The sequence below is a fragment of the Prunus dulcis genome, chromosome 4, assembly GCF_902201215.1.
Source record: "Prunus dulcis chromosome 4, ALMONDv2, whole genome shotgun sequence".
Classification (NCBI taxonomy): domain Eukaryota; kingdom Viridiplantae; phylum Streptophyta; class Magnoliopsida; order Rosales; family Rosaceae; genus Prunus; species Prunus dulcis.
The window spans coordinates 15,614,824-15,638,702 of record NC_047653.1 but is presented as its reverse complement, the minus strand read 5'-3'; the positions used below and the strand labels follow the sequence as shown (position 1 = coordinate 15,638,702).

The window sequence follows — 23,879 nt, the reverse complement described above, 5'->3', positions numbered from 1 at the left end:
ATGAAGAAATTGAAAATTACATAGAATTCTAAAGTGACAAAATTTTGATTTCCATCATTTCAATTTATGGCGATTGAAGATTTCAGTTTTGGATTTATATATGTCGAATTTTGTAAATGCCACTCTGGAAATTGTGAAATGACGCCTATTTTGATGGAAATTAAATTCGGGAATTCGATGCTCCAATTTCCATGATTTTTTCCACGCATCATTTAATAAATTCCGCTCTTAACTTGCCAAATAAGGGAATTGTCAATTTCTCCTATTAAATTTCCAACTTTTATCTAAATTTTAAGTTGTTTTCCCTCATCCAAATGAAGGGTGACTTTTAATTACGTTATTCATATTTTAGTTCAAATTGATTGTTTTAGCCCTAAAATTAACGACTATTGACATAATTTGACATATGATCGATTTATAATAATTTAGTTGAAAAATCAAAATAAAACTAGACGTAAGTTCATGGACCATTTCGATCAAAATCCCTCCAAAATATCAAGAGTGTTGTTAAACGAACACTAAAATTAATTGAGTACACCATATGATCTAAGTACACTCTAATATTTTAATCAAAATGCTAAATTAATTAAGTGAATCCTATTTAACTACCAAAAATTCCCCTGGTACACCCTAGTACACTCTATCACACAACCCCCTCATACCAATCCTATACCAGATTTCTTTTTTTTACATGAATTTGTACCCTTTTTTAAATTTTGAGTTCGCATCAAAATCTTTAATTTCTTAAGCTCTTGTGGGAGTAGATTTAATAGGGCAATCTCATAGTAGTAGGGGGAAAAATAAAAACAAAGAAAAGGTTTCAAGGTCCATGCAAAGATTCTATATGCAATTTCTGTATGAATCATCCCAAGATTTTCTCTTTTTTGGGGAAATTGAAATTAATTCAGAGTATGAGATTTTGGTCAATTCCACCATTTGGGTAGGTGATAGTTTTGTACTCAGTTAATTTTAGGGTTTGTTTAGCAACACTCAATATCAAACAATCTAACGAATTGATTTCTCAAATGCGATATCCAAACTAGGGGTGGTTACAATTCGGTTACCACAACTTTTCAATGATACTGTGAACCGACTGACATATTGTGATATTGTAAAAATACGAATCAGTAATGACCGACATATTGTGGTATACCGCAATTTTCGGTATATTGTGGTCGTTATACCGCAATTATCGGTATAGGGAACAATATAATATTGCAAAACTTTGTATCAACAAAAAAAGAGTTTGCTCATGTTTAAAAATTCTACTGAAATAAGTAAAACTTTCTATCATTGACAATGATTAATTTAATACTAAATGGGTAATAAAGGTATTTCATTTAAGTAATTAAATTAAAAAATGTAACAACTGTCAGTTTTGGGTATTTTTTGAATGTATTTATATGCATTGAATAGTGTAGGATTTCTTTATAAAACTATGTCTAGAAATGGGTATTTAACTAATTTTCTAAATTAAATAAGATGCAAAGGGACAATGCCTGTCCTTGTAATGTCAATCCAACTTGCCGCTGCCAAACCAGACCAAGCTCAATTTCAATTTGTTCAGTTGCCCAGTTCGCCTTCTCCAACGACCAAACATGTTAATGAACAATCCAAATAATATCCCACACCCACTTCTCTATCTCCCCGCGCTTTTCCTTCAACCATGACCCTCTTGTTTCCCATTCTCTCTGGCCGTCTTTAAATCCTGCTAAAACCCTAGCTTCCCCCCTTCCTTATCCCCACTTCAACTTCCCATTTTGCCCAACCCAATATTCCAAATCCCAAATTTATAAAATAAAATAAAAAACCACTGTACATCCCCCCTTGTATGAGCGCCCCTTTGCTTTTCCACATACATATTAGCCAAAAAATTTCCCCAATTTCAAAGCTTTAATAATAATTTCGTTCGATTCTTTGCCCTGAGATTCCCATTTAGTTCTTTGGTGTTGAAATTTTCGTTCTGGGTCTTGTTCACATTCTGTTATTTGCTTGTAATTTATCGAAATGGCGCTTGCGTCTTCCATTCTGACTCTGCCTAGGTACAATTCTTGCTCGAAATCATGGAGTTTCATGTGTTGCAATAGGCAAACAAAATTTCCCATGAAGGTTTTGCTGCAAAATAATAGATACCCATTTCAATTGGGGGCGAACTGCATTGGTAATAGTGGTTTTAGGAGCTTCTTAGGTCCAAGATGTGAAGGAGTTGACTTGTTTGTTAATAGAGCTCGTTTGCAAGCTCTAGCTGATGATAATGAGAGTTCGGGCAGTGCAGATGCTGTTTCGGGTTCAAAGTTTGATTTTGTTAAGGAATTGGTGAAGTGCGGAATTGTTTTGGCAGCCATGGTTTGTGGGGTTTTAATTTATGGATGCAGAAGAGCTTTTGCGGTGGAGGGTGTGGTGAATGCAGGCTATGGGGTTATTGGGCAGAGCATATTGTTGCTCAGGAATGCCTGGCCGAAGACATTGCAGGTTCTTCAGCTCTTCAAAGAGCAGGGTTTGATTTTGGCTTTGCTTTTGGGACTCTCGGCGTTTTTCTCAATGGCGGAGACTTCAATTACCACACTGTGGCCCTGGAAGGTATGAATTTGTTATGTTCTGTGAATGCTTATATCATAGGCATTCTGAAAGATTGCTTTTGATTTGTTTGGATGACGAATTTCTTGTCCACCTCTGGACATTGCACTCTTTTTGACTCTTTTTTAATGAAGTAACTTACAACTAAGCCTGATGATGTTCGAAATGATAAACTGTAAGTGTAAGTTTTATATTACTTATCCTTTTAAGTTATGGGTAATTTGACTTGACAATGGAGGAACACTGTATATTCGTCAATGCCAACTATTTATCATTCATTAACATTTGTGGGCTGGTTTCCATGTCTGGTTTTATATCCTTGTACCCTGAAGTAGAGTTAGACTCTTGTTCTCTATAGATTGTAGTGGATATTACATTTTTTTACCTTGGAATGCAAAGCATCCTTTCTTAAACTTGCTAATTCAACAGACTTGATTTCATACATGAGGGTTAAAAGTATTTGTGGTTAGCTTTTTAAATGACCTCTAAATAATATGGAATTAAGGACCTTAATATATTATGGCTTTCTTCTTTTTCAGTGCTTATGTGTACATAAAATTGTAACTTTGAAATGTGCATATCCAATTTTCAGTAAATGATCAACCTATTAGCTTACTGAAAGAAAATGAATGATCTGACCCATTAGGATCTTGAAATAACATCAGTTAATTGATATTAATCTGTGTCAGGTGCGTGAGTTGGCTGAGAAAGAGTCTGAAGATGGTGTCTTCAAATTGCTTCGCAATGATGTTACTCGGTTCTTAACAACCATACTTATTGGAACAACGTACTTTCCTTCTCATTTTTGTTGGTATTAATTTTTCTACTCTTCCATCGTGAAGTTGAACATTTCTTTCTTATTGTAGAATTTCCTTGTGTACTCAGTGTTGTCAATATTGGAGCAACTGCTTTAGTTACAGATGCTGCAACAGCAATATTTGGTGAAGCTGGTGTTAGCGCAGCAACTGGAGTAATGACTGTATGTTTCATTTTCCTTGCTTGATCAATTAATAAGCATAGATATGGAGGTACAGAGTTTGATATAGGGATAAGTATTTTGGACACTCAAACTTTAAAACATGCTGTTTAGTGCTTAATTGATGTTTATTTTTGTTCTTTTCACCATACCCTTTTCGTATCAGCAAACTTCTAATTATGAATTATCCCAATAACTAGTATTCCGTAGTCTTCACTCAGTAATCTCAGAAAAAAAATATTTCTACAATTGCCCTTTTGTCTGTTGGAAACAGAGGGGGCGGGGGCTGAAGAAACTCCTATATTAAAAAAAAAAAAAAGGGATGTCTTTTCATTTCGTATAAAGTACAGTTTTTGTTTCTTTCTGAGTGTGTACCTGCACTCTCTCTCTTTCTCCATCTGTGTGTCTAGATAGAGAGAGATTGATTCACTAAACTCATAGTTCTGAAAGATTCTAATTTGTTTTATTAAGTGAAATTGAAGAAGAGAATGCTATTTCTACTGTGTTGAGTCTGGCTTTTGTTGAAAAGTTGTTATTTTAGATGTTAAGAGCAAAATCAGTGTTCTGTCTTTCCTCTCCTCATTTCTTATCAAAGGCCAGAGGCTGCATATACGTATATAAGAAAATAATGTACTAGTGGGACTGATATTTAATACTGTTTATTTATCTTGGTGATGCAAGGTTGCTATTTTGCTCCTCACTGAAATAACTCCCAAAAGTGTCGCTGTTCACAATCCCACAGAGGTTGCTAGGTTTGTGGTAAGTTATAAATTGTAGAGTTTCTCTAACTTCTACTAAAACCCACATGACCACTAATTCGATATCTTTGTCTTTTTCTTTAGACTTTTAGTTGTGTTAACTCATTTTTTCTTAACTGATATTATTCCTGCTTGTCTTGATTAATTGGGTCAATGTTGGGTGTGATGCCTCTAGGTTAGGCCAGTGGCGTGGCTCTCATTAGTATTATATCCTGTGGGAAGAGTTGTTACATATCTATCAATGGGGATGCTAAAAATACTCGGGTTGAAAGGAAGAAGGTTTGCTCTTTTGATAACCCAAATTTGAATTCTCCCTAACTTCCAATTTATGTCATATTTATTTCTTTTGCTGCTTGTCAATAATCCAGTTGGTGCTTGGCTGGTGCTGCTTGACAATTATGGTTATTATCTCTTTGTGCTTATGGACTTAATAGTTCACATTATAATTTAAATAACATTGTTTTTCAAAAGGTTAAGAAGGACGATAGAAATAGAGTATGGGTTAGGGCTGGGGTCGGTTTGGGCCCAAAACATGCATCAAACCGGGCTAGTTGGTTTGCCCAAATTCCAAACTGAAACCGAACCAACTGGGCTTCTAACCGACCAGGTCTAATTCCTGCGTCACAGTGTATAATATCTTGGGCTTCTCATCATTACCAAAATGGTTCTAGGTTGGATGCTCTAAATTTAACATGGTGTCAAAGCCAAACGCTCCACGTGTCTGGTCCAACAACCGCACACACTCCATATCATCTATATAATTGATCCACGTGTTTGGATCAGTCTTGCCACACGTGAGGGGCGTGTTGAGAATATAGAATCGCATATCAGAAATTCTAAGCCATGCATAATAATATGTATGGCCTTCGGTCTCTTCACCTAGCCAATTGGTTGTGGGTTAGATGCATTAAGTTTAACATAATCTTTGGACTGTTATCTCATGTGTTTCTTGATAGTAAGTGGAACATCTACCATGCTAGAGTATTGTGAAGGCTACCTTTCTTTTAACCTGATAAATACATAAAGGTGTTGCTTTCATTTTATGGATAAGAGAGAATTAGATGTATGGAATATTGAACTTGTACCTGTTAATATTGTTTACGGATGTTTTTTGTTTACTATGAAAATGTTCTTCTTGAAAGTTATGCCTTTGTTTTACACCTTTTCTATGATCAGTGAACCGTATGTTACTGAGGAGGAGTTAAAACTGATGCTGCGGGGGGCAGAGTTAAGTGGGGCAATAGAGGAGGAAGAACAGGTACTTGAATAGTTTTTGGTTTCCCATAAATATTTTATTCTGCTGCATTACTTCCAAGTTGCAAAAGAAATATTCGTTTTCTGAGTATAATGAAGAAAATCCATGTTATCAGCTCTCAATTCAATGCTTCTGCCATCAAGTATTCTATTGTTTTTTCAATATGTTTCCACCAAATCTTTATGTTATATGTGAAGATTTAATATGGCAGGCATTTTGCTGTTATCCTGTCTTTGATGAGTGAAAATCTTCCTAAGAAATACATTTTGTGAGATACTATTTGACTAGTCGAGGTCCTGTTGTATATGGAGAGAAGAGAGACAGTGGGGTGGGGATGTAAAAGTAATAATTTCAAACTATTGGATTTATCAAGGCACTTGAAAGAGTAGCTGGGCTGTTATTGACACCCACAGCTTTGTTTGGGACGTGAGGAATTTTTAGTAACACTACAATCTATCCTAGAGAAATTTTTGTGCATGAAGAAAAAAATGTTTGTTTCTGGATTAATTTCCACATGGAATTTCTCCATGAACTTCAGTTTCAAAATATCTCTGTTTATGTATGTGTATATACAGTAATGCTCTTTTGCCATATCTAATGTTAAATTATCAATCTGGATCATACTTTTAAACAAGAGTATACCTGAGCAACGGTGTGGATGCCAAACTGTCTGACATGTTATGGCAAGGATTAAAATATCGGCCGTGCAAATAATATCGGGCCTCCAATTTACGGATATTTCGGGGGATATATTGTTATCGTTTTATGTATCGTGAAAAAATCAACAAAAATGACAGATATAGGCATTGAAACACATAATTTTGGTGTAAAACTTTCATAGATGTTATGTACATTATCAATGAATGTATTGAACAAATAAAACTCAAAATTTACTAATAATAAGATATACATATGATGAAATATAAGTTGTATGTAATGCGCGTAAATAAAATGTTAATTAGAATGAATAAACCATGCATAAATCCGTAGTTTGTTTAAACATTGGATTACAATTTAGATAAGTGTCCATCTACATAAATGAAGAGCTCCTATGAGGTTCAAACAATGAGGACCAACCATCTAGATTCATACAATAGTCATACCAAGTCATGTAACCCGAGCAGTTTGTAAGCCACGTTTGAACATGGTGCACATAGGTCTCTCTTGAGCTCCCTATTGTCCTCCCATATATGGGATAGTTAGGATTAACCAACTAGTAGGTCCATAATCTTTTTTATCATCTTGAGCTCCATAACTAGTTCCACTATAATCAAACATGACATAACCACAGCCATTATAAGATTCATTTGAGTTAGTACTAGGTCTAGTTCATATGCTCATAGATCCAAAACTGATCGCCATGTCCTCTTCAGATGGATTGGAGGTATGTGGACAGTGGACTGTGCATAGATTCTTCATATTAATAAATTATAGGGTTCTGGGCAAGGATTAGCTATTTTTGGGTTTCAATTTGCTTCAATAAATATCGAGGATATTGCACTTATCGGGGATATATCATCGATACAGGGGAAGATATGGCCTTACCCCCCAATATCGGTGTCGACAGTTGAAAATACCGATATATCGGTGTATCGGCCGATATTTCAATCCTTGTGTTATGGTACTAAGCTATCTGAACCATTGATCAGGTGGAATCATGCTTTAATATGTGTTCCTGTTTGACTGTATGACAACATAACTTGACACTATTTGGCAAAAGTCATTGCCTCCTTGTTGTGTTGCCAGACTGTTAATATGAACAAATTATCAGGTCGTGTTATGTCTGAAGGGGTGGTACTGATTTACAGCATAGCAAAAAAAACATTCCAGATATCTGGCAAAAGAAGACATTCCCATTTATATATGTGCATGTGTGTATGTGCGTCATCTAGCCAGTCCATAGGCATTTTATTTCTCCTGATTTGTAGAATATGATGCTTGTCATGAACATGAAATTCCAACATCTTTGTTCTCTATAATAACACTTGTGCTCCTTTCATCATCCCACTACTACCCCCATTCCCCCTTTTAAGTTTATTAATTGTAAAGTTTTGTGCTCGAAGTTTCTTATTTAAGATACACTTTTTATTGGAAAAATAAATCCTTTTGCAGGATATGATTGAAAATGTGCTGGAGATAAAAGATACGCATGTTAGAGAGGTGATGACTCCTCTTGTAGATGTAGTTGCCATAGATGCCGGTGCAACACTAGTTGATTTTCACGACTTGTGGGTAACTCATCAATATTCAAGGTAATCCAAAATTTTAGTGGTATGGTGAATAGTTCTGTAGTGCCTTCAGCTGATAATATTTTGAACATTCTTCTTATAGGGTGCCTGTTTTTGAGCAGCGTGTTGACAATATAGTAGGAATTGCATATGCAATGGATCTGTTGGATTATGTTCAGAAGGTCGGACAGTTTGTACTCCCATTTATCTCTCTATGAGATGCATATTCTTTGTTTATTAATTGAATAAAAAAATCTCATAGTGCGCAGAACTGTGAATATGTTTGATTTTGAAGGGTGAGCTACTAGAAAGTACTACTGTTGGGGATATGGCTCAGAAACCTGCTTACTTTGTGCCTGGTAATTCTTTGTATTATGCTAAGTTCTGATAAACACATGTATTCTAGATTGGATATTCATTGTATATTGCTCTCTCTTAATTTTCTTGTGCATTTATTGCAGTTATAATTCTGACTTGTATACTTTATAAACAAAACCATTTCTGGAAATAAAATGTTTCAATGGAACTGATGTCCATTTGGCAATGTCTATAACCTTTGCTGGGTTTTGGTATTGGCTCCATTCCAGCAAAGCCTTGGGGATGCGTTAAGGTTTAAATCCTTTGGGTTCCACCCAACTGTCTAATCTGTTGTTCTGGTACATTGAGTTCCAAGTGCTCTGTTCGCTGTAACAAATTTTATTTAGGTCATGCTCATAATCAGTAGGAGTCATTGAATGATGTATGAGTTCAGGACACTGGAGCTGATGTTGCTGCATGATACTAGGCCAAGTGATTTGTAAAGTTTTGCCACCATTACTTTACACTTCTGATTGTGTTATTTAACATAGTATCAAGTTGGCGCTGGACAGCCCTTTAAGCAGTTATAGGCTGTTCATGATTGAAGTTGTCTGTACTTTTTGAAGTTTCTGTTTCTTGGTTGGTCGTTTGAAGCTCCTGTTCTGATAAGTAGTGGTTACAATACTTATAATTTCTTTCCCCTGTAGATATGAAATCATTTTTTAATCAACATGATTCCATGTTAAATGAGTTTGGCCTCATGCTCTCACTTACAGTTCTAGCATTTGTTCATGCTATGGTTCATGCTGCATGAGTCCGGTCTCATGTTCTTGTTGACAGATTTAGCAGTTTGGTCATCAGTTGATGTTTGCATAGAGCTGAATATCTTAGGATTCGTATCATTGAATCTAGGTGTGCTTTGACTGCAGCAGGCATTTGTCTGTCTTCATTTGGAACAACAGTGTACACCATCCGGTTCTTAATTTTGTTTTGGACTGATTATGGTCCTTAATTTTCCAATGCATAAAGTAGTATAATCCATTTTGCAGATTCAATGTCCGTCTGGAATCTTCTTAGGGAGTTTCGCATCCGAAAGGTTCACATGGCCGTGGTTCTTAACGAATATGGTGGAACTGTAGGGGTATGTTCTTCATTCATCGTTTAATTGAACTATTGAACTTCTGATGTTTTTGTTAAAAATTCACCATGTTGCACAGCATGTCTCTAACTTGTTTTGTGATGAAACAGATAGTAACCCTGGAAGATGTCGTTGAGGAAATTGTTGGTGAAATATTTGACGAAAATGATTCAAAAGTAATTCTCACTACTAGTGTTTATACTCGTCCTTTTTTTTATGAGTAATTCAATAATTAAAGCACTAAGGGGGCACAACCCATATGCTGGTATGCATAACAAAAAATTATTGCATTAGAAAGCTACAAAATCAAAGAAGGTTTTTTTGGTCAGACAAGTGAAAAACGATTTTCTTTGTCCTGGCAAATATAATGCTCAAGAAATGAGCCCTCACGTACTGGGAGATCTTCTAACCCCTTAAATGAGTGCAACTCTTTTAGAACCATAAACACACAAAACTATTGTTCTCAATATAATTGGTAATGCTAATATTTTGGAAAAAGAAAAATCAGTTGTGATGGCTGGTTGATATCATCATATTTTTAAATTTCTTACTGAAATTATTGATGCTGGACCAGGAGGAGATTCAGAAAAAAACTGGCTACATTGTAATGCGTGCAGAGGGTATATTTGATGTGGATGCAAACACATCTATTGACCAGCTCTCTGAAGATCTAAATGTGAAGATGCCCGAGGTATTTATCCTTGCAAACATAAAATCCTGAATATTGGTTTTGAAATTTATCTATACGTGATCACACCGTACCTATTCTCTCTGGACCTTTCTATTATGACCAGCCAAGGGAAATCTATCCTAGTCAGTATCTCCATTTGATTAATTAATTAGTTTGCTATAATGGTTCTATCTGTTGTCTTTGAGCAATGGAGCATTCTCATATATTCTGGAAATATGCTTGTTCATTGTCATATATTATTGTAATGCGATACAACTAGACCATACCATGTAGCTATTATTTATTTATTTTACTAAATAGAAAAATATTAGAAATCTAGAAAGCACCTAGGCCCCGTGGGGGCACAACCCTAGTACCCAACAAATGTTCAGCCTTGCACACCTTTTATCTGTTGGGAAACAAAATTTGCAGCACTGACAGCACATTCACAAAAGAATTGGCAAAACTCAAGAAACTCTAAACAAAAGCAAACAGAACCACTTCTCCAAAGCCACTCTGCTGTGAATAATCAAATGATCAACAGATTCAATAGAACTCTTGCATGAGAAACAACCATTAACAAGAAATTGGCTGTGTTTCATGTAGTAGTCAAAATCTTCTGATGAACAGCTGTCCACATATGAAGTAGCATTTCTTGTCCACTGTTAATATTAGAGAGCTGATTTGGTATCGTATATTTCCTCCATTTAAATACATGCATCTTTTGAGGGCCTTGTAGCTCAAGTGGTTCAGAGCTAAGAGTGGTTACCCCTGTATCAGATGTCCTATGTTTGAATCTCCCATCCCCCAATATCACTTATATATAATAAAAAAACACAGGCATCTTAACCCTCAGCCATTCTTTAGAGAAAAAAAGAAAAAAGAATTCCCCAACCATTATTATCCTTACCTAATAATTATGATTATGACTTGAGAGCTGAATTGAGAGCTGAATCGTAATACTTTGCAAGAGCTCGTTAATTTCTGTTCATTATTGATAATCAAAGCATAAAGTAATACAGAAGATTTCTTTTTCCCAATTGTGATCTGTTTTTGTTTTCAATGTAGACATTTTAAAAAGTATCGGTATTATGTGTTTAATTGTAATTGACATTGTCCATCAATTTTGGCACATACATTGATCTCTCACCTTTCACTTCTTGTTTACAGGGTCATCAATATGAAACAGTATCGGGGTTTATATGTGAGGCATTTGGATATATCCCAAGGACGGGGGAGAGCATCAAAGTAGTCCTTGAAAAGGAAATTGAAGAGGAGATTGATGAGTCCAATTCTGACAACCAGGATAAAAAGGATAAAAAGGATAAAAAAGAAAAGCACCAAATTTTTAAAATTGAGGTATGATGAAGATTTTGCTCCATTTAGTTCTTTGCATGTGTTAAATTCTTGATGATCTTGAGTTGGTCAATCATGTATTTGGTGGTGGGCTGGGGGAGATTTGGTATGCCTTGGATTATTTAGCATTAGAGAAAAAAAAAAAAAACTATCCTTAACTCGTACAAGAGTAATATCAGTGTTGCTATTGTTCTTTTGGGGCAGATACTAGCAGGAAATGCCAGAAAGGTCGGTTCTGTTCGATTTGAAAGGATAGAGAATGATGCTGCGACAGTGGAGACCAAAGAGGTGACCCGCTTGGTTCCCAAAATCATGAAAAGGAAGTGGAGTACTGATCACGACTCAGATGGTACAGTGTATGACGAGGATTCATTTCAAAAGAAACCACAGAATACAATATCTGATGAACATGAAGACAATGTTGATAATCTCAGTATACATTAGTTGCATTGCTCGCGATTCCCTTTTTCACGGAATCACAGAAGAGGTAAAGATTGAGTAACAACGGAAATCAGGAAAGAATATTGTAAAAAAAATAAATAATCATTTGAGTGCTGAAATTTTCACTTTTGCCTATCCTGATACATGTCTGGTATTTGAGTACTAAAGTTTGCCAACTGGATTCTTATGATCTTGACATCAATATGTGGTAGATAGAGCCGGCTTTAAGGGAGATGGCCTAGGTGGAGTAGCTCATTTATACCATCACCGCATGGAGCTTCCAATTTTGTTATTAGCCTTGAGCTCCCTCTATTGTCAAAAGTTCTAAACCTAGATGTGGATGTAACTTGTCGATATGACTGGGGAGTGCTCTTTAAAAGGGCAGAGGTTGTCTGTATAATAATATGTTCTGAAATCATTCAATTATCTTCCAAGGCAGGGTTTGCAGGACCTTTTTTCTTTCTTTTTCAGGCAGCTATGAAATGATGATTGTTTGAGTTGTTTAAGCCAGCCAAGTCATAAAAGAAGTTTGATTTGCAGTTTGTAGTTTTTATGGAATGTAGGGTTTCAAAATAGAGATATTTAGTCATTACCCATTCTTAGCACTAATAATATAAATAAACTATATACCATTTAATTTCTATAAACAAATCCAAAAAAAACCCAAAAAATGACAACTAGTTATATTGAATTTAATTTTGATTATTAAATTACTTTGATGTTCTATTAAGTGTTTTGGGTTTTTTTTTTTTTTTTAAGGTTTTAGGGTTGGGTTTGTTTTAAGAAATTAATGACAGTTTTGTAAATTAAAAGAATTTAAAAGCCTTTTTATTGTGTTGTAAATGGGATTTGGGTGTGTTTCTAAAATCTATTTTATATAGGTTTTTGTATAATTTGGACTTATATATTGGGTATAATAATGAATCTCTCTTCAAAATATCAATCTTGTGTCGAATGAACACTAGGAAAAGAGTATACAATTTGGGCCGAAGGGACTCTAAGAAAAAAAACAATGAAAACTACTGTGGAATCTTGGATGTTAGCCATTGGGAGTTATTGCAAGTGTCTGCAGCGTAAGAGAAGAAAAAAGACATGTTGAATTAAGAATATCATTCTATATCATTTCTTTTTCCTTTAAACATACATAATTTTACTTCGATCACTGGAGGGTCCATTTGAATCTCTCTTTGTATGTCTTTTGTTTTTTTGTTTTTTGTTTTCATTTCTGACCTAGGAAGGAAATCTAAACTTGAAATCTCTTCCAACAAAGTCGAAAGCTATACCACTATCTGCATTCGTGAGATTTATCATTTATTTTAATCACATATAATATGTGTATGTAATTTGTATTGATTCACGTGATTATGGCTTGTTTCTTTGTCACATTTCTGATGGCATCTCTTGTTTATCTACGTTGATGCTGAGATTAGCATTGCTTAATCTTGCTTCTTTTTTTTTTTCTTTCCAAAAACTAATAGATATGGGTGGAAATTAAGAAATTTTTTTATGGGACGATCTCATAGGTTTAGTGTGTTCATAGATTAATCTAAGGGCCGTTATTAAAAAGGACCTCACATGACTTCATTTTTAGATCCTTAGGTGAGTGGGACTATTTCTGATATAATGTCCATATTGGAGATATTTCCCCTTTTTTTCCTCCTACCAAACAAACCCTCTAAAGCTCACTCATCATCTACCAGTTATCTATTTATCTATTTATCTATTTTTAATGCAATCTCTATACGTGCAACCCTTGACATTAGGGGATATTTTCATATTCTTTTGTACATAATTTTATATAATCTGTCTGGTAGTCTCGTGTGATTTCAACTTATAATCGGAGAGAAGTTAGACAAATAGCTAGTTAGTCCATTGTTTGTCAACTTGATCAACGAGGACACAATGTTGGTCAGCATGGAGCTAGATAATTGCTTTTTTTTTTTCTTTTTACTTTTTTCCAGAAATCATGCAGAGGAAAGAGTGATTAAACCTTACAGAATATGATTGGGATCCATTCGCAAAGAGACCAGATCAGACTGGACTATAAAAGGAACATAAGATACTGATCATGATCCTCCTCGTACATACTGATTAATTACATTGCTAATGCTTCTCCCATATAAGTAATAGATCTAGCTACAAAAATAAAAATAAAACAAGAACAGAACAAGCGATTAACATATATGCTTCTCCCATAAACCCTAGAAGTTTTTCAAAGGTGAAGTGAGGTGTCAACATCTGAATCATCGAAGTTGTTTGTTCTGTTCATGACCGATACTGAACTTGAACATATGTTTCCCAAGACTTGACTCTCATCATCAGAGACCTGCAGAAAATTATCATGCTTGCTCTGCAAGTTAGGTTTGTGGTACATTAAGCCTTGGGGAGGTGGCTTATAATGAGGATCTGTCAAGCCACCAGAGCCACCAGATTGGACGAACAACCCAGTTGGCTCATAATGTGTGGCTGGAACGTTAATTCTCTCTGATCCAGATAACATCTGCCTCAAGAGCTCTCTCTGCTCCCTCATCTCCTTTGCTCTCTGCAATTGCCTAAACCTCTCTTGCAATAGGACAATGGAAGAATGAGAAACAGTGCCATCAAGTCCTTGCCTAGCCATATAGAGAGAGAGAGAGAGAGAGAGAGAGAGAGAGAGGGATGTATAATTAACTTTCAAAGAGACTGTTCAGACTGCCTTTAGAGGTGGCAATGGGGTTGCATTGCTATATATATATAGGACATGGGCAATTTTGTAAATGTTTATTTTATATTCAAATGAGGCTGCTATCTAACAGATTCTAATGATGTAAAAAAAGAAAGAAGTATCAGCAGCTGTGATGCAAAATCCAAGAAGGCAAAGCCTGGTGACTAAATATTCTCATAAGTTGGGGTTGGTGAATGTGAGGAAAGGCAGCAGAAAGGCTCGATAGGGAGAAAGTGTTGGGAAAGACAGTCCAAATGGTCATGTAAGGTAGCTTTTGGATATCTTTTTTGGAGGAATATATGGATGGGCGATGCTTTGTCGGCTTGTCTCCAAGAGTTGTTGATGCGGCTTTGGAGAAGATGTTGCGTCTTTTGGTGAGGCTTTGGTGGGATTTTGTTATTCTTTATGAAAATATTTGACTTCATTTTAGAGTCATTTTCTCCTTAATCATACTATAACACGTGTATTTTGAATTGAGAACTTGAGTAAAAAAATGCGGGCTATAAAATATCAGAAAGACTAATTTTTGCTGGGATGAGAGGTTGGATACCAAGGGAGAAATTGGTACAATAACTTGTGGACACACACTTCTGGATTATGGAATCCGCAGCAGACAATCAATGAGGGACGGTCATAATAAAATTTAATTTTGATTTTCAAATATGACACTATCCATTCGAACTTAAGATGGCGTATTCAATTCGTACTTATAAAAACTTATTTTATAGGCACGATCATACAAGATTTTTTCCCGATATTTTTTTGCACATTCTCTTTTCATCCCTGTGGAGTACAGACAATAAAGTAGAGGGTGAGGACGTGGGGAAGGGAGTTGATAGAAGAAAATTAACATTGGGGTGACTGATTTGAATTTGATTGTTTTGTACCTTTTTTCTAGAAAGGAGAGGAAGAGAACCTACCAAAGGGCACAATTAATCTGTACAAGAGCTCCTCCTCTCCCCCTCCTCCTCCTCCTCCTCTCTCTTTCTATTAACTTTCTGTTTTGTTTTCAAGTTGTTGGATGAAAATGCATGTGGCTGTTCCTGTTTGATGGTTCTATTTAACGCCAGGAGCCCCTTTTGTTAGCCGTCAAAAGGGAAAAACAAATCAAATAACAAAGAGCCAATATAATACAAGTGGCGCGTGCCTATGGCTATGCAGGTATAAATAAATAAAATAATGCTGCGGTTTTGAAAATTTAGGGGTTGATTAGCTACTCATAAATAAAATAATGTTATGGCAGCTTTTGTGTAGTATTTTGGTAAAAGAACATTATCTCTATTGGGCACAATCTCAAGATTGCCAAACAGAAAAACATTCCTCTCCAATGCATTATCCCAAAATTTTGTGAAGCACAATGCATTAAAAAGTTGCTAGGCATGCTTTTGAATGAGTTTATTTTGTCGATGTAATGTTAAACTTTTGGTTAATTATAAATTAATGTGACAATTTGGGTTGCATGAGAGGAGCAAAGCTTGTCAATTATTGGACCTAGAGACACATACATCGATCGCAAGATTTCTTTATGAAAAGGACAATTGGAGTTTCAAACATTTAGTCCAAAGTCCGATTCATACTGCGACATAGTAATAAGATGGAAGCATATATCTTATCCTATATCTTGGGGTTTTATTGCCCACGGTGCATTTCCTTGTGCTTTTATAGGGGAATTATGATTTGAAAATGTAATTATATAACTTTGATTAATTTTTTTTTTTTTTACTATTAAAACCAAGTGCTTTGATTGGATTGGTGCGTCCGGCCTTTGGCCCACCCCTGATTTAGCATTAAACCATGCGAGCCACTGGTCTGCTGGGCTTTAACCAGTTTTAAGTACCAAATAGCAAATGCTCAAACTGAATAAATGGTAACGCTTTGTAGAAGCTGCAAGCCCATCATGGCCTTGGGAAAACACACAAGTTGTTCCATCCACACCAGTCGTTTACACGAAAGAAACTAGCTTCAACGCACATGTCGTTCAAGGAACAAATCGTACAGCTTCACCAAGAGTTTGCTTCAAAAGTCTTCATTTCATGTCATACACGTCAAATAAAGGAAAGACCAACCAATTCTCTGGTATAAGGTCCCTAGCCCATCAAGGAATACGAGACTTATTCTAATTGCACTGGCATAAGGCGTTCTAATCGATTATACATAAAGAATCTAATCAAGCTTTTAATCAATACAAAGATCTAAATCTCTTATGATGATTAGAAGACCACATTAAAGCAGTTTAAGACATAAAATATTTAACACCATATGCATGAAGGGAAATAAGGAAATAAAGTAAATACTAGAGTCTAGAAGGATATCTACATAATATTCCGTATTTCACATTAGTGATGCGTTACGTAGATCTTGGATAGTAACGTCTAGCAATTTGAGAATTCATAAGTCAACTTCAGCTAAGACCTTTAAATTCCCAAGTCTTTCTTAAGTATTAAAGATCTCCTCAAAGCATTATCAATATGAAATTTGAAATATGACAAGATAATTCGACAATTATTTGAAAATAATAACTCCTATTAAATACTAACTATGTATTTTATTATCAAACCGTCAATTTAGTACCGTATATCAAAAGAATCCGTTTCACAAGAGACCATTTATCTGGCCATCGTACATATCACAAAATGGTGCACATACTCCTTGATGGTGAGAACAAGGTTGTGGTCTTGCATGTGCATTTCCGGCTTTCTTTTCCTGTTTAGGTTCAATTCTAAGCTTTCTTTTCAGTTATTTCTTCCACACTCACCAAGTCTGCATAGCCAAGCTTCTTCCTCAACGACTTGGCCATGTCCGCGGCATCAACTCCATCTCCAGTTATCACCATTTTGTCTCTGTTTGGTCCCTGGAAAGCCACTGATATTACACCTGCAACATCATAATTCAAAAACAAAATTATCAAACTAATTAAACAAATCTCCCATTAATATGAAAGAACATAGTTTCAAAGTATGAGAGACACCATCTTCCGCAACAGCTATCTTCATGGCCTGGGACCGACATTTATCGCATTGAATCTGCGCTTCAATGGTTATCTTTTGCTGCAGGTCATGCATCCAACCAAACAAATATGTCAGAATCAAACCATGGACTAAATATACACATGTTATTTCCATGTTTTATTAGAAAATAAAACCTTTGAATAGAAAAATTAAACCAGGGTTTCTTTATTTTTCCCGAGAAAATCTTTTCAGAAAGTAAGAGAAGAACATGAATTGTATGTATCTGGGAGAAGTGATTTACCTTCATATTGTCGGCTAGTACACTGAACAAAATTAAACTTTGGGGTTTCCAAGAAGAACGTATGGATGTTCTAATTCTGTGAGAATGTGATGAAGTTGAAGACCAAGCTGAGTGTCGTTTTTATAACGTCAACCCTTCTAAAACGGCAGTGGTAGCTAAGCCTACGCGTGATTATCTTCACTAATTGAGTTTAAGGAACAAATTTGGGGATCGATCCACGTTTTGTGGGGTCAGCTTACGCTGTCCAATCAGATTAAGCCAAAAAATTTAGCTAATTAATCTTTTTTAATTTGATTTAAGACTGGATTTACAAGTCAATTCTTGTAGTTTCAAGTCAATATAAGAAGTACTGTAATGGAAGTCAGCATTGCTAGTGTGTAAGCAAGAATAGTTTAGAATATTATGAAGCATCACATGTTATAGTGCGACTTTATATACCAACTACGTACGACTTTATTAAAAAAGAAAGTCTGTTCGAGCAACGCTCATTCATATTGGTCAGGTTTCATTAATTTGTCATTAGGAGATAGAATTTAAGAAAAAGGAAATCTAAATTAAAGATCTATCGTGACTAGTTGCCTTATAAAAGTTGATTCATTTAATTTGGAAGCTGTTCATGCACTCTGCCACAATTTATTTTTTTATTTTTTTAACCCGTGCACTCCTAGAATTCCAACTTTAAAAAAAAGTGTTAAGGAAACTCATCTCTGTGAATTGGGTTCGGAGAAATTGTAAAATGATACTGGAGTACAGTTGGGTTGTATAAATTGTACACAGTTTATAATATAGATGGACGATAAAGTTGATATTTCTCTCTTTAAGGAATAGTGTTAATAAATATCTACTTATGAACATACTACACTATAATTAATCGTGGATTTGAATTCTTAGAGGTGAAAACATAGAAATTTTTTGAAGATTCGCCAAGATTAAGACAATTGAGCTGAACTATCTTCAATTCCTACAATTACCCATAACCAAAATCAACTCCACTTTTGTTTTATATACAAAAATTAATGTAGGGAACGTGGGAAGTAGAAAATGGGGATGATGATAACGCTACTCTATATTTATATAGAAAGTCTTATGGTATAGAATTCTTATCATATGAGAACAACTCTTGTAGAAAATAAATTAAAGTTTTTTTCATGCCTTTCTCTATGACTAAATTATAAATAACGCTAAATTGTAGCAATATTCCTTTGACTATGACCCGATTTTACTTTTCATTCTTCATGTTGCAAAATTGTTATGGTCGTCCTTCAAAAAGATCTCGAGTTGCACCATTAGTCCTTTTCCGTCAATTCTGTTTATTTTTCCGTCAAAATTGATCACATGTCAGTCACATGATAGATATTTTAACAGTAAATAAGACTTTTACCTAGCCACCAGCTCCTTCTACCTAAACCCAACTGCATGTCATTCTCTTCCCCCCAAATCTGCCCATCCATCTACCTCACCAACCCAGCAACCCAAACCATCCCAGATGGCTCAAAGCCTCCAGCACCTTCTGGTGATAAATTCCAAGCCTCCTCTGGTATGTCAACCACTTCCCCTCCAAAACCATGATGGATTTTATCTGGACATAGTAAAATGCATCAGCTCAATTTTGGGTGGCTGAAGAGCTCTTTATCCTCTCCAAAAATCAACTTGCTGCTAAAATCAACTTCCCCAATCATCAAATCCTCCTTCCCCACATGCTCAAATGGAGAGACTGGGTTGATTCTTTAATGAGTTTATTTATCTAATAAATATTTTATATGAGATTTCCCAATTTGCCTTTAATTTTAACATAAAATTTAAAACCGTTGACGAAAAGACCAATAACGCAACACGAGGTGGAATTGAAGGATGACTATAACAATTTTGAGAGATGAGGGACAAAAAGTAAAGTTTGGTCTTATTTGAAGGAATATTGCTACAATTTAGCCTATAAATAAACATTGTCTCAAGGATGATGTTTCATCATTATGCTAAATTTTATTGCCCGGCTATCTCTGTGAGCCTCGGGGCCGGATGAGGATGGCACTCCCTACTCCATCCCCATTCCGCCCCAACCATGTATACCAAAATAAATATAAATTCTATATATATGTACAAGTTAACTCACAATTGCATCCGTAGTTTAGTATATTTTAGTGTGATTGTATGATTATATGTTGTATTAGGTAAATAGTATGTGTTATTATATTTTCTATACACTACATTACGATTTTGGAAAATCTGCATAAATACACCTGAATTTTTAGGCATGTGCATTATTACCACCTATATATATATATTTTTAATTTTTACTATTAACCACCTGAATTATGTAAAATGTTGCAATATCTCACATACGCTTAACTCCGTTAAAGTTTCCGTTAAGTCAAGTTACATAATGCACATGTGATATTTGTTGAAAAACAATTTTTGAAATCCTAAAAAAAATTTGAAATTTCGGGGATCTTTTCTAAACATGTAATTTCTAACACATGACCAGAGATATAAACATGTGAATTGTATAGAACCGATCGGTACTCAGCAATTGGAAAGAAAAAAATTGTGACACATCATCCGCCTAATTGATGAGACGCCCTTGACGTCGTATTTCATAAATTTATCTGATATATCATACAATCACTGAAAAAAAAATTTTAAAAATCAGTAAGTATATGAGAACGGCCAACAATTGAAGATCTGCATGCAGATCCGATTGGCATGGTTTCTCCTTCTCACTTTCTCAACTATCATTATATCATATATCTTCTACTACTTCTTCCACCTTCACTAAGTTGGCATGGCCAACCTTCTTCCTCAAACACAGAGCTAAGCTAGCTGCATCAACTCCATCTCCAATGATCACCATCTGATCTTTCTTTTCCTCGTTGAAAGCCACTGAATTAACACCATCAGCTACAGCAGCTATCTTCATTGCCTTGGCACGATGTTTTCTGCTTCTCATCTGCACCTCAATGACAATTTTTTGCTGTGCAATTCATTCAAAAAAGCATGTCACATATAACATGTTTATTTGGCTTTGCGGAAGTACTTCTCCTCGTACAATAGAACTTGTTTTCTTTTACCCTTTTCTTGAAAACTAAATTAGCGTTCACATATCCAAATTTGATATTGAAAGGTACATACAAGTCTTTCGATTCATGTGTAAAATCAAAATAATCAATCNTTTTATATGGAGAAAACAAAAAGATCATATTCAAGAACTTTTTTGATTTTCTCTTTTCATTTAGAAAATCATCAACTTTTTTACATATCATATATACGTACAAAAGAAAGAAGAATTATAGAAATTAAAGAAGTTGACAACCATTGATGTATGTAAGACATGTAATAAAAGACATATATATTAACAGTGAGAATCGTACGTAGGCATGACCTACCGTACTTATAATTTGGTTTGGACTGATTATACTTACCATCATATTGCGCCCTGCACAACAAGTGGCTCTGAGTATAAATGATTTTGTTCTGTAGCAATCCTATAGAGAAGAAGATGAAGAAGTATATATAAATATTTATTGAATCTCTTTGATGTCAAGGATCCTTCTTCTTCTTCTTTTTTTTTTTTTTTTTTTTGGGGGGTTGTCAAATGATTTCCACCATTCTAACATCGCAAGTAACCACATGTGAGTTTTGTTCATGGAGCTGGCGATCCACTTTTTCTGGGTTCAAAGTATACATACCGCGTTTCACACTAGCTACAAGTCATAAGCAATCAGAATGCTTTGCTTATGACTCATTTCTGCGATCTTTCTTACTTATGACTTATAAGTGTGAATTATTGAAGTAGCATATTGTAACCTAACCCCACATGCATCGAGTTAATAATTGCCCAAGATGACCTTAAGGGACACGGTTTGGACTTAGAAGGTCATGAGGCAATCTCATTAGGTCATCAAGATGACCTTATGCATGACCAAATAACTGTACTGACATTGCATGCATTTAAAAATTTCCTCGAAGAAATTTGAGATTAAATAATACTAATCTAAGCCTTTTTTTTCCATTTTAACTACTAAAAATGTTATAATAAAGATTAATACTAGTTGAAAATTCAAGGTAAATCCAAAATGAAAGTTGTGATCTAATCTAAACAAGAAGAAAAAAACCCTGATTAATCGAATCTGGAGAAGTGAAAAAACCCCAAAATCAACCACCTGTCATGGATTTATTAATATTTTATACATGAAATTTCCCTTTTGTCTTTGTGTCGTGAAAGTTATAGAATCTTGCAGCTTGAGCAGCACTTGGGCTTGGACTTTGAGAAACAGTTCATGAGAGAGCGAGGTAAACGACTATCTTTCGGCATTTAGAGCAGTCCCAGACCAAGCTACTGGTGAAATGAAATGTATGTTGGCTGATAGAAATCTAAGTTCAATTAATTCTCTAAACTCATACATGGGATGCGTGACATTACACGTGTCAAAATCTTTTTTGTGTACCCAAGCTAGGTCATTTTCTCCTGCAGCAAAGTTAAAGTCTGCAGAAACAACATCATCTTGGATCATATGTAGCTATATCTCAAAAAAAGTGATGTTGATAAATGCTAATTTGTCACACTTTGAACTTGGACTATTAATCAGGTTTGACCATTGCCGAAATGTTACATAAAATACGTAATTTAGATTGATAATCAAATAACTAACATAAATAGTATTTCTCACACATTGAATTTGACAAAAGAACATTATAGAGCGAGAATATCGTTGAAAAACCAGAGAATTAGTGCACCTAGAGTATCATTGACAACAAAGCTATGCTTGGCAGCCTATATGGCATTAGTTGAAGGGGGAGAGGCTACAATGAGGATTTTAAAGTGAGGAGGCTATTTGAGGAGGCCAATCCCACCATCAAAACATTTAAAATGTTTAAGTCCCATGATTTCTTTACATTTGTTGATGGTGAGATTGACCTCGTCAAATAACCTCCTCACTTTAAACTCCTCATTATAGCCTCCTCGAAAGTGGAAGCGCCATCTGGAGGAATGGCCCAACCCAAGTCATCTCCTAGTGTATATTTTGCACCTTATGTTCTGTGCAGCATCATTGATGTTGCTACGGTTGCAATAATAAGAACCAACATTATGATCAAATTACTCATGGTTTTATTAACCAATATCTTTCAATTCTCGTCAATGGGCCATTTTATGGTCAATTGCCCAACTATCAAAACCAACATAAAATGGCCACAACCAAAACAAGTGTATGTTCAAGGCCCAAAAGCCCATTGGGCAGTGGCAGATTTTAAAGAAATATTGACCAATGAAGGGTCAACTAGAAAAGACAAGGATTCATCGGACAAAGTATATTCGATGCAGACTATAGAAATCAATTCATGTTTATAACCAAATTAGATGATTGTTTAAAATAGATAAATGATTGAATCTCCCAAAAATGCCCACTTTATTCTTATTCTAATCTCATAAATTAAACAACTAGTGTTAATTTATGAAATACGTTTCTTGAATGAAAAATCAAGATGTTCGCCAACATGTGGCACTTCATGATTGGTGCCAAAGAGAGATGTTTAGATTAAAATAAACAAAGCCCAAAAAGCTTGTTTATTTGAAAAGCTTGGGTTGTTCCCAAAAGAACGTTGCTTTTACCTACTTAAAAGTGCGAACATCTAAATTTAAACTCAAGGTTGATCTTGACAACTGATGGAAATTTAAACGACGGAAGAGGGGCGAGACAACCGTATTAAATGCGATTTAAACCATAAAGCTCAGCTGCATCAACTTGTTTGAGCTAGCTAAATCACGAGTATTAAAGGGAAATTATAAGTCAGCCAATCTCACCTACAGGGAAGAAACTTGTACATAATTGGAGCATTCTTTTGCCAAGCGTGCAAAGCCAAGGAGCCAAAAGGGCTATAAAATAACAGCAAAAGATTTGATTCAAGGGACAATAAATCTCTCTCAAGAAAAACAATTTATCTGAACAACCTTCAAATACTCTCGACTCAAACACCTTGTCAAAGCGTCTCATAGCATACCAAAGTCAAGACTTGAATCAAATCCTCTCTTCCTCTTTGAGTTCCCAGTTGACCACTCCCAATTGGAATTCTATTCTTTTCCCAAACACTTACTCTGTCTAATTCCCAGTTAACAACTCCTAATTGGAATTACCTTGCTATTGTTTGTAATCTTAATGCTCTACCAACATCAATGCTTAGTATGATTTTATAAGTTGGTCACTTTTTCTAACTTATCTAAAATTAAATTCGTATAT

At 35.2% G+C, this 23,879-nt stretch overlaps 3 protein-coding genes across 4 annotated transcripts; 1 reads left to right on the top strand and 2 right to left on the bottom strand.

The window, feature by feature from the left end:
* The first annotated feature begins 1,470 nt into the window (after nucleotides 1–1,470).
* LOC117624646 (DUF21 domain-containing protein At1g55930, chloroplastic-like) lies at nucleotides 1,471–12,159 on the top strand. Of its 2 annotated transcripts, XM_034356026.1 has the most exons (15): nucleotides 1,471–2,580; nucleotides 3,267–3,364; nucleotides 3,463–3,556; nucleotides 4,235–4,312; nucleotides 4,487–4,590; nucleotides 5,488–5,569; nucleotides 7,679–7,818; nucleotides 7,898–7,976; nucleotides 8,090–8,153; nucleotides 9,141–9,232; nucleotides 9,340–9,405; nucleotides 9,804–9,920; nucleotides 11,070–11,258; nucleotides 11,460–11,742; nucleotides 11,909–12,159. In XM_034356026.1, the coding sequence occupies exons 1-14, from the start codon at nucleotides 2,008–2,010 to the stop codon at nucleotides 11,697–11,699; spliced, it is 2,016 nt and encodes a 671-aa protein (XP_034211917.1). In that variant the 5' UTR covers nucleotides 1,471–2,007; the 3' UTR covers nucleotides 11,700–11,742; nucleotides 11,909–12,159. The 2 variants fall into 2 exon arrangements, with proteins under 2 accessions (XP_034211917.1, XP_034211916.1); XM_034356025.1 differs by having other exon boundaries at nucleotides 11,460–12,159.
* Nucleotides 12,160–13,908: 1,749 nt separating this feature from the next.
* Nucleotides 13,909–14,316, bottom strand: LOC117625487. The gene has a single exon (XM_034357036.1). The coding sequence runs from the start codon at nucleotides 14,314–14,316 to the stop codon at nucleotides 13,909–13,911; it is 408 nt and encodes a 135-aa protein (XP_034212927.1).
* Nucleotides 14,317–16,844: 2,528 nt separating this feature from the next.
* On the bottom strand, nucleotides 16,845–17,724 carry LOC117626193 (heavy metal-associated isoprenylated plant protein 47-like). The gene is made up of 3 exons (XM_034357845.1): nucleotides 17,650–17,724; nucleotides 17,369–17,447; nucleotides 16,845–17,274 (listed from the first exon to the last, which is right to left on the bottom strand). The coding sequence occupies exons 1-3, from the start codon at nucleotides 17,653–17,655 to the stop codon at nucleotides 17,120–17,122; spliced, it is 240 nt and encodes a 79-aa protein (XP_034213736.1). The 5' UTR covers nucleotides 17,656–17,724; the 3' UTR covers nucleotides 16,845–17,119.
* Nucleotides 17,725–23,879: the final 6,155 nt, after the last annotated feature.

Excerpts from the sequence above, each read along its gene's own strand:
- LOC117626193 (XM_034357845.1), bottom strand. Across the intron at positions 17,275-17,368 it reads GATAGCTGTTGCGGAAGATG|GTGTAATATCAGTGGCTTTC; the intron begins GTGTCTCTCATA and ends ATGATGTTGCAG.
- LOC117624646 (XM_034356026.1), top strand. The coding sequence starts at position 2,008 with ATGGCGCTTGCGTCTTCCATTCTGACTCTGCCTAGGTACAATTCTTGC. Across the intron at positions 5,570-7,678 it reads CAATAGAGGAGGAAGAACAG|GATATGATTGAAAATGTGCT; the intron begins GTACTTGAATAG and ends ATCCTTTTGCAG. Across the intron at positions 11,259-11,459 it reads ACCAAATTTTTAAAATTGAG|ATACTAGCAGGAAATGCCAG; the intron begins GTATGATGAAGA and ends CTTTTGGGGCAG.
- LOC117625487 (XM_034357036.1), bottom strand. The coding sequence starts at position 14,316 with ATGGCTAGGCAAGGACTTGATGGCACTGTTTCTCATTCTTCCATTGTC.